The 16,374-nt window shown below is 46.2% G+C and overlaps 1 protein-coding gene across 1 annotated transcript in view; it reads right to left on the bottom strand.

Annotated features, from left to right (window-relative positions):
- Nucleotides 1-16,374, bottom strand: part of CASQ2 (calsequestrin 2) — a 47,195-nt gene that overhangs the window by 10,548 nt on the left and 20,273 nt on the right. Inside the window, exons 4-10 of the mRNA XM_006132880.4 lie at nt 11,741-11,852; nt 11,159-11,232; nt 8,769-8,899; nt 6,119-6,164; nt 3,204-3,258; nt 1,867-1,967; nt 1,385-1,459 (exon numbers count right to left, since the gene is read on the bottom strand). Coding sequence (XP_006132942.1) covers nt 1,385-1,459; nt 1,867-1,967; nt 3,204-3,258; nt 6,119-6,164; nt 8,769-8,899; nt 11,159-11,232; nt 11,741-11,852 — 594 coding nt within the window. The remainder of the gene's footprint in view (nt 1-1,384; nt 1,460-1,866; nt 1,968-3,203; nt 3,259-6,118; nt 6,165-8,768; nt 8,900-11,158; nt 11,233-11,740; nt 11,853-16,374) is intronic.

The following is a 16,374-nucleotide window of genomic DNA, read 5'->3' as shown; positions in this document are numbered from 1 at the left end:
CCTCACCTATGGCTCACTGAGACTCTTGTCAGTAGAGAATATGAAGCAGGGGTGACTGATTAGTGCTGCTGGCAATACTAGAGGCCCAGGCTGTGTTTCCAGGCCAGGTGAAGCCAGGACTGTGGTCCCTTCTGTGCTGGGGTGGCTGCATGCCACGGTGGGATGTGTTGGAGGGTGTATCTGTTGAACGAGCATGACTACAGCTTCCCTATCCCAGGCACCAACAAGCATTGTGCCTTGTCGCCTCCTCTTCCCTGCTGTGGCTCGAGACACACAGGGCCAGCTGGCTTTGTGATTGAACGGTGTTGTGGCTAGAAAACAGCCTTCGGTTTTCAACTGCAGGAGGTGTGCTGTTGGGGAGGGACTCACGGTTTGCATAAGGCGGGGATGGGGTGGGGGCACAAGGCTTCATTAAAGTCCATTCAAAAGCTCTGAGAGAACATGATAGCGTAGTTCTTGTCAGGCAGGTGATCATGTAAGAACAAAAGCTGCTTGGTGTTGTTAGTGCCCATTTTTCCTTCCACAGTCAAACTGTTCTTCTGCTTTCACCCTCCTCACACGACCACCCTCCTCCTTTCAGCCTTTTGCTGTGTTTTGCTGCCCTGTCCTCTGCTGAGACCCACGAAATTCCATACAGATAAGACCCTTTGGTGAGGGACTGACTAAGGAAGGCTTCAGGGGAAGTGATGAAAACCTCATTGTATGAGTCATTTCAAATTGAACTGGGTAACGCACTAGGGAAAAAAATCTGGTGGGAACAATCGTGCATCGGCCAGAGAGAGCCTACATGTGACTCAACAGGAAAATTGTCCCCAAACTGAAACCCTGGATCTGAACATTCCTGAACGCTGGGGTGTTGAAAATCCAGCTCCAAAGGTACAGTTGGTAGCTTGATGTTTGCTGTGTTCACCACGAGTGAAATTCTGGGCCCATTGAAGTCAACAGCAAAACTGCTATTGATTTTACCCGGGCCAGGATTTTGCCTTGTGTCCTAGTCTCGCGCCTGCTGAGGAGGGCTAAGGGGGGCAATTTCCCTAGGCCCCAGCAATTCAAAAGGGACTAGAGCTCCTAGCTTCTCCTGCCCTACTGCAGCAGCAATGGTGGGTGAGCCCTGGGCCCTTTAAATTGTCATCGGAGCCCCAAGCAGTGTGTTCCTGGTGACGTTGAGGGCTGGCTGGGGACGGGCACAGTCTGGGCAGCACTGAGAGCTGGTGGTGGGGTGTGATGTGTCTGTGTGGTGCTTAGGGCTGGCTACTCTGGCCCTACCCCTTCACAGCCCCCACCTGTTGCCCAGGGACCCCTCAAATCTATCAGTTTCCCTGTTCAGCCTTCTTAGCATCTCTGATTCTATGGCTACTGGATTTGCTGTACTTGTGATACTCACATCTGTGACATTTACCACCCCGATCTGTGGCTTGAATAGGTCAATCTTGAAGGTTTTCTCCCAATAGGTGATGAGCTGCAACAGTGAAAAGGGAAAAAAATGCTCAGACAAAGATGTTTAAACAACCAGCAGTTCATATTAATATAGCCAGCTACGGGAGCACAAGCCGTCCAGCAATCAGTCTGGTCCTGGAAATCAGACATGGCCTCTCTTGTGTGGTGGTGTAAAATGCACCTGTGGGTTGTTCCAACAGCATCCATTTAATGAGGGAAACATCAGATCAGTTTCTTCTCCTTCCAGATTTGACTGGATGCTGTGGGTTCCAGTTCCCAGTTTGCCATGCTGTCTCAATTTCCCCCATCTCTTCTCTTCCTTTGCATCCTGTGTGTTCATGCTTTAGTATGAGGAGTGTGTGCAGACAGACAGACAGACAGAAACACACACCCCAGCAGCAACCAAGGAGATGATCCTCTGCCACTCACCAGAGGAAAGTCATCAGGGTCGATCCACACAATGCTTAGGTCAGGATTGTTGGTGTTCTCCTTGGCAACTTGCTTCAGAATCTCCAGGAACTCGAAGCCATCTGAAATGACAGATGTGAACCTCTAAGTCTCTCAGCCAAGATGCAATGCTTTGCACTTTTCTAGCACCCTTCCTCAAAGGATATCAAACTGAATGAATTATTAATTAAGCCTAGCAATCCTGCTGTGAAGCTGGTCAGTAGCACAGTCCCCATTTTACAGATGGGAAAACTGAGGCATGGAGCAAGTGGCAAGTGGAATTTTCACTAATGCCTGGGTAATTTACCACCACAAACCCCATTGACGCATGCTCCTAAATCAAAAAGGCACTTTTAAAAATCTCTAAGTGATTCACCCAAGGTCACAGAGCAAGTCAGTAGCAGAGCTCGAACAAGAACCTTAGGGTCTCGAATCCTGTTGTCTGTTCATTCCGCCTGTGCATCAGGACTCTAGGAACTGCCACCTGAAACAATCTAATAGTTTATGTACAACATTATTTTATCTCCAACAACTACCAGAGCCAAAAGCTTCTGAGGGAGAGGTAAGCCCCTCATGAACCTCCTATCCGTGCCATGCTGACTAGAGAGATGGGACATTTCTTCCTACCCCCAGCTGATGACCAATTTAAGCCCTAAAGCATGGGGACTGATATTCCTTGCAACTTAATCCTAACTGGTGTAATTGGTGAGGCTATTCTTATTTCTTGGCTAAACATTCATACAAGCATCCTGGCTCCAGATCCCTGGAGGGCCTGTCTCCCTTCTCCCAGCTTGTGTGTGGGATTCTTGCTGAGCTGGTCTGACAGGCTCACCACCTGTCTGACTATATTTGCTCTGCAAACTTTCTCATGCCAGGTAAGGTGTATTAACTGACCTGCAAGGCTGCCGGCACACTCCTTTCTTGGTGACGCTTCCTCGTGACTGCACTAGTGAGGGGGCGTGCGACTTCCCTTTAGAATCTGCACAAATCCTGGGGCACTCCGTGTGGGGTAGGGCACAAGTTCAGGGGCTGGGAGAGGGAAAAAGTGCCTCCAAGATGTGGAGTGAGTTTCGCAGCGCGTATGCTGGTGTAACTCCAGGGCTGGGCGTCAGGAGTCTAGTGGGAAAAGCAACTAACAAGTGGAGCTGTAAGTCCATGGGGGCCAAGAAGAGGACCCCTTGTGCGAGGCTCAGACAAGGAGACCATAATGCAAGTCAAAGCTGATCCTAGTTACTATAGATTTCCAGCCAGGTGTGAGGAGTGACAGAAGTAATGGGGTGGGGAGGGGAGGGGAGGGGAGGGGAGAAAGGGCCTCCTACCTGGGTCATCCTCCTCAGCAAAGGCCACAATGTGGATTCCATCCAGGTCATCCTCCTGTAGAGAAGAACGCTGTTACTGACTGGTCAGGAGAGGGGGGTGGAGGGGCAGCTCGAGTGTGGGTTGCTGTTGAAAATGAGGCAAAATGGGGTCACTGTGAGGAGAAGTACCTGGGTGAGGAAGAAAGGGCCACTGTGAAGAGCAGCTGAGACTGGTGGCGGGAGGGCTTCAGGGGCCTGAGATACGGAGGTGATGGGTATCACAAGGAGCAATTGGCCGGGATCGCTGCGGATTAATGGGATGGGATCTGCTGCAAACGATGAGGTGGCCACCATGCCAAGGGATGGGCTTGACAGGGGGAGAGGAGGAGGAAGATGGCACCTTGCAGGGCTGGGATTCAGTGGCTGAGAGAAGAGACGAAGGCTGGTCCTGCAAGCCTGGCCGTGGTGGAGAGGCATTGTTCCGGTAGAAGGCCGAGTGATGTGGAGAGCCAGATGAGCACAGGGCCTTTCCTGCCAGGCCCCACCTCCCGCAGACATGCCCCTGCTGGACTGGTGAGTGATGCCAGTAGCATCAGCTGGTGTCCTGCCTTCCCCAGTAATGAGGGAAATTAAGTGGCTGAAATGGGACTCGGTAAGGGACGGAGAGCCTGAGGGTTTTTTTAGGGGGGGAGAGGGTCTCTGAGCAGCGAGAGGGATCTGATGGGGCGGGTGAGAGGTGAGCAGACTCAGATGGGTGCCTTTGTGAGTCCTGATAGATTTAGATGAGGCTGATGTGAGGAGCGTGGGTGATTTTCTCCATGAAAATGTTGGGGGTGTGAGTAAGGCTTGCCTAATGACATTGGCAAAAGCCAATGTATCAGCCAGGCTGCTTATTGTGCACCTGCTATGAAAGTCATCTCTGAATTATCCCATGATAAAGCCTCAGTTTCTTCATCCTCTGCTGATCCCAGTTTCCATTTCAATTGATTTTAATGCAAGAAAAAATTCCCATCTAAATGCTAATTTCTTTTCCCCTTTGAGCCCAGAGGTGACAAAGCCACTATCAACAACTACAAACAACAACAACAAAACAAGCTAAAAGATGAAGTGGAAAACATTATCTTTAAAAACCACAGTGGGTTCCCGACCTGTCCTAATGTCTTGGGGTGGGGTGGGGGGGGGGCTATTTTCACAGAGATACAGGGCTACATAAATCAGATCACATCTTGTTGCCTGCAGTTTTGTTTTTCCTTGACTTTTGCCAGCAGGATCATTGCCCAACAGACATAATAATCATCATCATCATAATCATAAATAATTAATAATAAACTACTCCTCCTTAGACAAATAGGGCAGGATTCTGATCTCAGCTGCACTCCTGTAAACTTGTAGTAACTCCAGTGCCGTCATTGTGACTCTTCTGAATTTATGCTTGGTAACTGAGATCAGAATCTAGCTCCTGATCTCTTGGATACAAACATTTCGTTACCTTTATTAAGGTAAAGCCTGTTTTTTAATCTTGTGTTTATTAAACAAGCTATCCACCATTGAGGATCCAAGCTTTCTTCAAGACGATTATAACATATATAATATTAATTACATCAAAATCACTATGAGTGAAATCTTGGTTCCAGTGATGTCAATGGAAGCCAGGATTATACCCAGTATATAAAAACTGTATTTAAATAATAAATGTAAACGCTGGGTCCAACAAAGACACAAAGCCTAAATGACAGTCTTCAAGGTTTTGTTGCCTCATCTTTTTCCTGGATGTCTCAAGGATGAGTCCTGGAATCAACCCTTTGAAAATCAGACCCAAGGCATCTCAAGTTGGACAGCCAAGCAGACTCTGTTGAAAAAGTTGGCCCTGCGCTCTTTGGCGAAATAACGGTATCTTCTTCGATGTCTGTAAACCACTGGGAGTGGTAATACAATTCATGAATAATATTGCAGTGAATTTATCAGTAGGCTGGACCTAATTAGAGCTCCTGATAGGCTTTTAATGTCACACCCCTGTCTATTACATTTGCATTATTGTAAATGAGTCATCTGCAGTAAATGATTCATTCTATGAATGTCACTTTTCCCCTGTTCACAGAGCACGAAACCCTGGCCTGTGTTCTTTATTTCAAACTTTGTGAGCATTACTTCAGAACCTCTGAACAGAAGTTTGTTCAAACTGTGGCCATTACAGTCAACGTACAATTTGCTTAGTAACTCATGTGATTAAGCTAACAAATGATCCCAGCTTGAATTTTGAATTGGGATCGTCTATTCTTGTAACATTCACAATTCATGCTGGGTACGTTCTGTTAAGTCATTCCCAAACGATGCCACGTGGCTGGCCTATCTAATAAATACTGTGAACACTACAAGTGACTAGATGATTCCTTATCTAAGGCTGTTGATTACGATTGTATTGTAGTCACCATGAGAGAGGCTCAATGACAGTTACACCTTGAATTAGCAAGAGTGTACTCATCACTAATCAGAGAATATCCTCTCCTCTTCTGTATTGTAGAACCAGGTGTAATAAGAAGCAATTACTTTAAGAGTTGGGAAATTGAGTCTTTAAACCTTGACTCGAAGTGACATCTCACCAATTGATGTGAGTAGATGAATTGCTATACAGAAGTTACTACGTTTTAATTACCCTCAATACCATTTCCCTGAGCCAGGCTTCAATTCAGCACTCTGTCCCCAAACAGCAAAACACTTCTGCATGTGATTTACTGTACACACTGGAAGCTATGAACAAAGCTTTCCCTGCTGTAGACTCACGCAATGTGCCTGTAAAGCAAAGACTTTGGGAGATAATGCTGCTGTGTAGCCATCTGTGCTTGGAGCTTCTCTGTAGCAATTCAATAGCCAGAGCCAATTTGTTTCTCATTCGAAGATTTCAAGGGACTAAAGGCTTCCCTCACTCAGGTACTTACCCAGGTCTCAAACATATCTTCTGGACGCAGCTTCCTCAGGGTGGCCCTGAAAAGAACAAAGACACCTTCTCTTAGGATGCAGGCAAGTTACCTACGTTGCTGGTGTGAATGGAAAAAGCCATCACAAAGCATGTACCTGTGCCAGTGGGGTTTTACCTCTCTAGGCTACTGCTGGGTGTGGACAGAGGATAAAACTCTGCTCCCATTTCATAGGTGCCAAGCCCAGAAGGAACTTACCTTTGTTAAGCTGTCTGAACTGAATGTCTGGAATCTATCAGTACCAGCCATGTATTCTAATCCTTTAGTCGTTCTTGTGGCCCTTCTCTGACCCCATTTCAATTTATCAACATCCTTCCTGAATTATGAGCACTGGAACTGGATCAGCATTCCAGCAGCTGCTTCACCAGTGCCAAATATAGGGTACGTCTACACTGCACGGCTATTTTGGGATACTGGAGGTATCCTGAAATAGCTATCCTGCATCTACACAAGCCACCCGTTATTTTGAAATATTTTTCAAAATAGCATGTGCGCTATTTTGCCATCCTGGTAAACCTCATTGCACGAGGGATAAGAGATGGCTTGAAATGGCCTGTTATTTTGAAATTTGGCACTGTATAGATGCATGAAATTTCAAAATAAGCTATTTTGAGATAGATTTGAAATAAGATACACAATTTGCATGGCACAAATTACGCATCTTATTTTGAGTTTAGGGTGCTGTGTAGACATACCCATAGAGGTAAAACAACCTCTCTACCTACTCAAGAGTCCTATTTCTGCATCCAATGATTGCCTTCATCCTTTTGGCCACAGCATTGCACAGGAAACTTGTGTTCAGCTGATTATCTGCCAAGACCCTCCCAATTTTTTTCAGCATCCTAAAAAATGTCAGGAAGCCTAATGCTTTGTTCCTAGATGGATACATTTACACTGAATTATATTAAAACATGTAGGCTGTGTCCAGACTGGCCAATTTTTCCGGAAAATCAGCCGCTTTTCCATTAAAAGCATTTCTGTAAAAAACGTTTCCGTTAAAAGCATTTCCGGAAAATCATGCCAATCTAGACGCAGCCATACTGTTTGGTGAGTCTAGTTTATCAAGGGATCCAGATTGCTCTGTATCACTGACGTGACCTCTTCGTTATTTACCTCCCAATTTCTGTGTCATTGGCAAACTTTATCAGTGATGATTTTATGTTTTCTTCCAGGGCATTAATAAATATGTCTGGTAGGGTAGCTCCAAGAGCCAATCCCTAAGGCCCCCACTGGAAACACATCTGTTTAATTATTCCCAATTTGCAATTACATTTGTAGAACTATTAGGTAGCCTGCTTTTGATCTATGTAATATGTGCCATGTTAATTTAATACCTTTCTACAGGCTGAACCCCTCTAGTCCAGCTCCCTCAGGACCTCACTGGTGCCGAACCAGGGGAGATCGATATTGTCCAGCAGCATTACCAACACTTCCACTGCTTACTAGGCTCTTAGAAGACATTTAGGGGTAAATTAGAGCTAAATAACAGTACAGAACACTGAGAGCCAGGACTGGTTGCTGTAGACAAGCTATATGGGACCACCGGACTCTTGGCCACACCCATGATAAGTGGACATTTGGCTAACTGCAATCATGCCGGACCACGGATGTTGCCAGATCAGAGAGTGCCAGACTAGAGAGAGTCAACCTGTAGCTTTTAGTGAAAATATGTTGTACCAAGTCAAACGCCTTACAGAAGTCTAAGTATATTACATCGACCATAGGGGCAGACTCCACATGTGCTCCAGAGATGTATAACTGTTGGGAAAAGCAATTGTATATGGGCTAGGCAATGTCCTGCTTCAAATCCATGGCATTGTATGCTTAAAGGTACATATTCACCTTGCCCCACAGGCAGCAGATAAACATGTGTATGCACCGGAGATAGGAATAAACTTTGCTATTCATGTCCAGAATCTTGGGCTACGAGGTTTTTTTTTCCTTCCTGCCCCATCCCTAATCATATATAAAGCTGACCTGATCCCCGAAAGTATGGAGCACCCACAACTTGCATTGACTTGAGTGGAAACTGTGGGCGCTCAACATTTTCCTGGACCAGGTCCTCATATGAAGTAACTTCTTCCTTCAGCTCGCTTGGAACAGGCACACTTATTGTTCCTTTTAGCCTGCCTCAAAGAGCGTGCTGTGATCTTTGCTCGGTACGTGTGCTCATGGGTCCCTTTTAACATCAAAAGCAGATGATAGTCATAGTCAGGAGTGGAGGGGTGGGTTGAATTTAGAGCCGTTGTGACAGCCCTGGAGGCCTACTATTTCTCTACAAAGGAAGGAACTGCATGAACAGTGAATGCTTTCCACTCTCTGCTACCACTGTGTTGCCTTCTGGACAGAGAGGGACCAGCCTCTGGGAAGAAGAGTGGAGTTCAGTCTCCATTCAATCCTTAGCTTAGAATGCCACTTTTTGAGGCAGATACCTGTACACTAGGAATTAGGCACAATCTCACACAATTAATGTTGTATAGGCCATTGGACAGCTAGCAGATGGCAGTCACCTTCACGTGCTAGACTGGCACCAGCAACCCTGAGGTGACAGGATCCATAGGCCAGTCCCTACTGCCTGAGCCAACCAGATCCTCAACAGCAGGCTAGGTACCTTCTGTGCTCCTTCACAAACTCAACCAGCTCCCCTTCCGTGTAAGGCTTGTCGGGGATGTGAACTGGCTCGTCCATGAATGGCTCGTAGAAATCCACTTCATTCAGCTTCAGAGCTAGTTTCTTTGCCACCTGTGGCAAGCACGGAAGTTACAAGTGAGTAGGTCTGACATGCTCACTGGCATTAGCAAACGTCTTCTCTATTGCAGAGCAGTGGTGAGCGTGCTATGTGCTGAGCATACCTTGTAAAGGGGACCCGTTACACACGCAGCCCATGCCTCCCGTCATAAATACCACTTTCTGCACTGTGTGAGCATGGGGCCCAAACATCTCAAACTTCAGTTTCAAATCCCATCTACGATCTGCATCTAAACTGCAGAAGTGGCCTCTATAATGGGGACAACTTAAAACCTGGAATGTTCAGATTCCTGGTTTGGAGCTGAATTTTAGATTTGGGGCTGACTCTACATCTTAGAAGCACTCTCATAAGCGATAGCATTTGGGGCAGTGAATAATGTAAAGGTGTTTCGATAAGCAGACTATTCTTTTTTATTTTATAACCCTTTTCATCTCTAAGTGCTGTATAACCATTGAGCAGTTATCCCTCCAAACTCCCGCTGGGAGGTAGGCAATTTAATTATTACTGTCTTCATTTTGCAGCTGGAGGCCGACTGCACAGAGAGGTGAAGACACTTAACTCTGATTCCCATTTCTGTCTCTAAACTGCTCTTCTCATTGTCAGAAGGTCGGTGGCTTGCCTCCCCATGAAGAGGCAATATTTCCAGGTGCTTCTTGTCCTCTAGGTGATAAATGCTCCTCTTCTTGGGGTGGGCCTCACCTCTGTTTTATCTGCTATTGGACTGTGTGATACTTACTGCAGCTTATTGGCTAATATTGCTCTCCATGTGCGAGGCTATCCGTAGCTGCCCCAGAATCCTGTATTACCACCCCCTTGTCTTCCCTAGCCCATTAACTTTCTTCTCCTTTGACCCTTTGTCCATTCCTATAGTCTTCTGCCCCTTTTCTGTCCTTGCCCCTCTTTCAGTCTCGACTGACCCTTCTCCCTTCATTCCCTATTCTGCTCGTTTGTCCGATACCACAGCCTGTCCCTGCCAGAGAGACACTGGTGATTCCACTCTCTCTCTCATCCACCTGCTGCTCCCTGCTACAAATAGACTCTCACTGGCCAGGCAGCAAGGTACAACTGAGGCCAGGTACAACTACAGCTGAAGGTCACTTAAGGTACACAATTCCAGCTATGTAAAAAATGTAGCTGGAGTCAAGGTACTTTAAGCCGAGCTTTGGTGCCATCCTCACAGTGGGAGGTTGATGGGAGAAATGCTCCCATCAACTGCCCTTACTCCTCACAAGGAGTAGGAATTCTGATGTCGATGGAGGTGCCCTCTGCATTCGATTGAGTGGGTCTTTACTAGACCCGCTAAATCAAACTCTGAAAGATCGACTGCTACAGCATCCAGCTTCCTGCAAGTGGAGATGTGGCCTGTTAGAAGAGGAGGAGAGACAAGCTCATGGGCCTCAGTGACAGCCTCACAGTTGACCCCATTTAGTGGGAGGAATCTCAGTCTCTGCAGGCCTGCTGAATAGGGAAGCTGATTCCAACAGGGCTAATGAAATGTATGACAGGGTGGGCAGACCAGAGACATGTGCAGTGCTGTACAGATAGAAATGGGGGTGTGGCTACAAAGCTCACACATTTGCTGTCCCGGTCACCCAAGGCTACTGCTCTGTGTATGTTGGGAGCAGAAATTACTGGAGAATTTAGATGTTCTACTTTTTTTTTCACATACACTGGAATTAACAACCAAATTATAGCTCAAGTGCTCACTTTACACACCGAACTCAGAGTAGGCTACACTTGTTTATACACTCATCCAATGCCAAATTGGTTCAAGCTACCTGCTGTCACAGCCGTTTTCTTATTAATTTACACCTGATGTGTCATTTATACCACTATTTATGTCACCTCTGAATTTAGGCTGGTGACTTCTATCAGAATTGTCTCTTTGGGACAAATTCCTCCCTGGTCCAACCCTACTGAATGCAACGGTCTCTGGAACCTGGTGCTTTGTGTTTAGACACTGATCTTGATCACAGTGATCACTGCTTTGTTTGGCTAGGGGTAGAAGCCCTTGTCTTCCAGTAAGAAGAGAATTTTCTTTGCCAAGGCAGAGTAATGCATCAGGGCGCAGGACAGAGATTAGAGTCAAGTTCTCACAACCCTGAATCTAAACTCTCGCTCTGCTGAGCTTTGGGAAAGCCCTGATCTTAACATTACTAATTACAGTCCTTGTTAGCCTAACCCTGAACTTTACGCTGAAAGTACTTTGGCTTTTCAGAAAGGAGATTGTGAGGGTGTTTTTGGATATTTACCCCTTTGTCAAAGGTGGCAAAGAATTTGATGTATGGCTGGAAGTGTTCAGCTGCCTCTTCAAATGCCTTGTAATCTGAAAGTAGAAAAAGACAGGAAAAGGCATTAAAGAAGGGATTCCAGAGGTGTCCGACCAAACTGTGTTTGCGTAGAGCAGCTTCCCCAGGGATAAGCTTTGCACAAATAGGCACTTTGTTATGGAGGGTTTACATCATCCTCTGAAACATCCAGACCATTAATAGAGACAAGCTACAGGACAAGCTGGATGACCATTTTGGTGTGGCAGGGAGATAGGAAGTAGATGGGCTAATGGTTTTATTCCAGCAGAGAACCGTCCAGGATCCTACAAGTGGATTAGAATAGGAACACCTAGGCTTTGTCTGCTTTGTTAATGTGTGAATGAGCTCAAGTGGACAGGGCAGGTAGAAAATTCAAGGTGCTCTCAGCCCACCTCCATCTGTTGGCAGAGACTTTGATGTGACATCCTCCTTGGCACGCCCTCTTGCTTATGGTCCCTGATTTGGAATCCCCCACCCCCTTCCTAAAGCCCATTCAGACTAAAGCAAAGAATATGTCAATCTCACGTTCAGAGTCTTCTCCTTTGAAGTAGCCGATGAGTTTGATCTCGTCCTCGATGCGGTCGAAGGCCTGTAGCTCCAGCTTGCTGTTGATGAGTTCCACTGGGTCTTCTAGCAACTGCCATGATAAATGCATTTTATAAATAATCCTACTCTTGCAGCACCAGCCTCTTCCAGACTACTTTTATAGAGAGTCCAAGAGGAGCTCTTAGAATGCCTCCCTGCTGCCAGAAGCCTTGCCCAACCCCCGTGGCAAGTTCCCAGCCCAGCCCGAGACAAGGAACCCATGGAGTAGAGTTGTCTGAGAAGACCATAAGGAAGGCTGGGCCAGAGAAGTGAATAGCTAATGGACAAGAGGTGGAGAGGGAGAGTTTGGGCCCCTCCTGGGAGTTTGTGTGGGGGTCAGATAGCTAGGTGAGGAATATGGCTGCTGTGGGAAGATTGAAGGAGCAATCAGCATCCCAAAAGATCATAGAAAACCTGCTGGAGTGGGCGAATGACTGTCAGGAGGAAGGATGGTGGTGTCTTGTGTTAGGGTCTGGGGGGATGAGTGATCAGCAGCTGAGAGAGGCTGGAAGGGGGGCTAGGAGAGCAGCAGTTGCTGAGGTTGAGTGTTGACACTTAAGATAGGCCAAGGAAGATTTTAAGGCTTGCCTGGGAGCAAGACTAACATGGTGCTTTGCAGTTAAGATAAAGCTATCTAACAAAGGATGGAATATTATGGAGCGGTAACCCTCAGCTTATTTTGAATATTATTTTTAAGCTGTCTGCAAGATGTATAATGGTTGAAATTATCCAAAATAGGGTATACACACTGACTAGTCACTAGATGATGAGAGAGTTGGAAAGTTGCAGTGGAACGGGGAATCTTGGGAATAAAGTAAAGAGATATGTGTATCAGAAAGAGGAATTAGATAAAGAACAGAATGCCACACAATGAGGCAAGAGTATGCTTGCTCCTAAATCATAGGGAAATAAGGTCATTGGCAGACTGATGCCAGCTGTTAGACATTTCAGGGAAGATCAGCTATTGGTAATTATATGCCTCCCTGTGAATATAATGTCTTTGTAATTGTTTGTTTAATAAATACAATCACAGCTGACTTATCAGAGGTTTGTTATTATGAAATTAATCTAAAGTGGAGAGAACACCCCTCACTAAATGTATAATCACTATTAAAATTCCTACCAATGAGTGGCTGTTGATGATCAACATTAGTATTTTGAATTTCTTTAGCACAAATTGTTGAGGTTAAAGGGGGAAGACATCGTAACAAATAAAGGATGCTGGGTGACAATGTAATTTCAAAAGGCAAGCCAGAGTGAGGCCAAACACTCCCAAGGACTTTGGGAAAGTTTGGATCTGGATCTGAATTTTATGGCTGTCCCTATCTGTGCAGTGATTTCCATCAAACCAGGGGATCCAGACGTCTCAGAACTTGGCGGAAAGAGGGGTTCTACAGACAAGGAAAGAATTTGGTCTGATTGCCCTCTCCAGGTATATCTACACTGCATGGCTATTTTGGGATATAAGAGATATCCTGAAATAGCTACCTCACGTCCAAAGAAAACGCCTGTTATTTCAAAATATTTTTTGAAATAACGGATGCGCTATTTCGCCATCCCTATAAACTTCATTGCACGAGGGTTAAGGGATGGCTCAAAATAGCATTTTATTTCGAAATTTGGCGCCATGTAGACGTGCCAAATTTCAAAATAGCCTATTTTGAAATAAAATCGAAATAAGGTACACAAATTGTGTTGTGCAGTTTGTGTATCTTATTTCAATTTTAGGGTGTAGTGGAGATGCATCCTCAGTGACACTGATGTAAATCAGAAGTGACTGCACTGGAACCAATGGAGATAGACCAGTGTAAATGCTGTATGGGGGAGAATTGGACCCATTTTCTTTAGGGACAATTCTGCTCACACACTAGATTTTTTTTGTCATTCTTTCCCCTTGCTTGTTTGGGATTTTCTTTATTGCAAGGCACCTCCTGAGAGAAGAGATCTTGGTTCTCTTTTGACACTGCATGCTTTATATGCACATATCAAAATATAGCAAACAGAACGTCTCACCAAGCGCTTTGTGCTGCATAATAAATGCCGCTTGGCTGTATAGCATGTGTGTTTGCTATCTCCTAGTCCAGGGCTGGGGAACCTTTTTTGGGTTGGGGGCCACTGACTCAGAAAAATCAGTCGGGGCTGTACACAAGTGAGAAGCCCCTGACAGAAACAGAAAGACACTCCCAGCATTCCACTCACACACCAGAGCCTAGGGGGGCCCAGACTAGTGGATTTTGTGTGCTCCAGCCCTGTGGGTGGGTGGCAGGGGGCTGGAGTACCAGTACAGGCTCCTCAATGCTGATCCACAGGGGCCAGATTCAGGCAAGCCGGGGCCCCAGGGCCTGAGGTTCCCCACCCATCCTAGTCAAAACTAGATGAAAAGCCAGAAATCTTCCAGTGTTTGTTACTATAGTGCCCTCTAGTGGTTGGTCTACAGAGGACACGAAGCCTATGATCAGCCACTGATGATGGCAAAATGCAGGAGGGCCGGTTGCCACAGGTGTGTTGTTTAGCAGATGACCCCAAAATCTGATGAGCGTTGCCACAGCATCATTACAGCACCAAAGCTGGGCCACTGCAGAGACCCTCTCTCTCCCCTGAGCCTAGCCCTGCAGCAAGATCAGAAGTAGCATCTTTCTGATAGGACACTATGATTCTATGACGCCAATATACAGCGTTCTTCCCTGCAAGTCTGTACTGACCCAGTATCCCCGCATAATGCTGATGGAAGTGCCATCCTACAGATGAGAAGCTGAGGCCAAGTGGGATCCAGGTATTGTGGACCTGTTCATCTTATTTACACTAGTAAGAATTAAAAGTAGCTCCACACTACCATCCAGGCAGCAAGCTGTTATGAACCAGGCCCTGAACCATAGTTGCCACCAACTGCTGCTCTCCTGTAACTTACACTGGTTTTAGGCAGAGACACAGACAGTGTTTCCTGCTGTACCAGAAACCTAGCTGTGGTCCCCACTACAAATGTATCTTTCAACAGGGCCTGTACCTCAGACATTTCCCCACAGAGGCCAGGTCCACAGCACCATTACAGCATCAAAGCTGGGTCACTGCAGAGACCCTGGTGAAGCAACGGGATGGGTTCCCTAGGGAGGTGGTGGAATCTCCATCCCTAGAGGTTTTAAAATCCTGGCTTGACAAAGGCCTGGCTGGGATGATTTAGTTGGGATTGGTCCTGCCTTGGGCAGGGGGCTGGACTTGATGACCTCCTGAGGTCTCTTCCAGCCCTGGGATTCTATGATTCTATACGCTGAGCCTGCAGCTCAGTCATTTCCCCAACTGAGGCCAGGTCCCTCTTGCCTGTGACATTACAAAGAAGGGGGTATGGAAGTCATACATAAAGGAGTCTCATTTGAGACAGGGATACACAAAAGGAATTGAATCCTTCTCAGGAGTATACGAGTAGCCTAGTGCTTTCAGTAATTTGATGTGGGGGGAAGGGGATGGAGATCTGAGTTACCAATGAGCTCAGGGCTGTCATGGCACTCTCTTTCTCTCAGTCACCCCATCTGCAAAATGTAGAGTAATAATGACAAGCCTTGGGAAAGCCCTTTGAGCTCTTCAGATTGAAGGGGCTTCACTATAAAGATCAGGCTCACATTTTTTTTCTCTAAAGCAAATAACTTGGTTCCAAGCCGATGTCTCGCTTTGTAATAAAGAATAAGAGCAGAGAATTAGAGAAAACCTGTTGAGCCAGTTGCATTATTTCCATGTGTCCAGCAGGCATGAGTACCTCTTTGTGTGCTGGCAGAAATAGATGACATGACCGGAGAGGTCTAAGTTCTGCAGACCAAATTCTCCGCTCACTTACCCTGGTGACATTTCATTGTTTTCATATGACTGATCATGTCTAGTGATGGATGGACAAACTGGTCACTGCAGGCAAGGTGGCATGTTGTGGTTGGCTGCACCATGTGGCTGGGCGGCTCCCACCCAGGGCAGCGAGTGAGCAGCCGGGCAGGCGGGCTCTGGGCAGCGTGGGGCCCTGAAGGCGTGGGACCCAAGGCAACCGCTTTGCTCGCCTTGCCCAAAGGCCGGGTCTGGGTCACTGCAAATAATTTAGTCATTGTACTGAGCTGGTTTTATTACATTACCTATGAACACATTTGAATTATAACTAATTTGTTCTCTTGTTTAGGGTTGCCAGGTGTCCGGAATTAAACTGGACAGACCAGTATTTGTGCCTTCCATCCCGTAAAAAAATTCAGAAAATACTGGACATGTAAAATGTCCGGTATTTTCTGTTTTTCCCAGCTTGGGCAGTTGGGACACGCAGCGCAACTCGGGCTGGCAGGGGTGGGGGAGGATGGAGCTGGCTAGGAATTAAAGGGGCCGTGACTGTATTTTGGCCCCGGTCAGTCTTTTTTTTTTTTTTTTGCTCAACAAGTTTAGCTGGGCTTTTCCTGGGGTTCAGTATTTTTTTTTTTTTGATAAACCTGTCTTATGCAAGTGTATTCCCATTTGCCAGTTATTCACTGTTTGTTATATGGGACAAGTCAGCTAAATCACATGGCATTGTTTCTTGCTCCCTGATTGGATGACTGAACATCTTATAAGCA

This window comes from Pelodiscus sinensis, chromosome 1 (genome assembly GCF_049634645.1).
Source record: "Pelodiscus sinensis isolate JC-2024 chromosome 1, ASM4963464v1, whole genome shotgun sequence".
NCBI lineage: Eukaryota > Metazoa > Chordata > Testudines > Trionychidae > Pelodiscus > Pelodiscus sinensis.
Note: the sequence above shows the minus strand (reverse complement) of the source record. Positions and strands in the feature narration are given on the sequence as shown.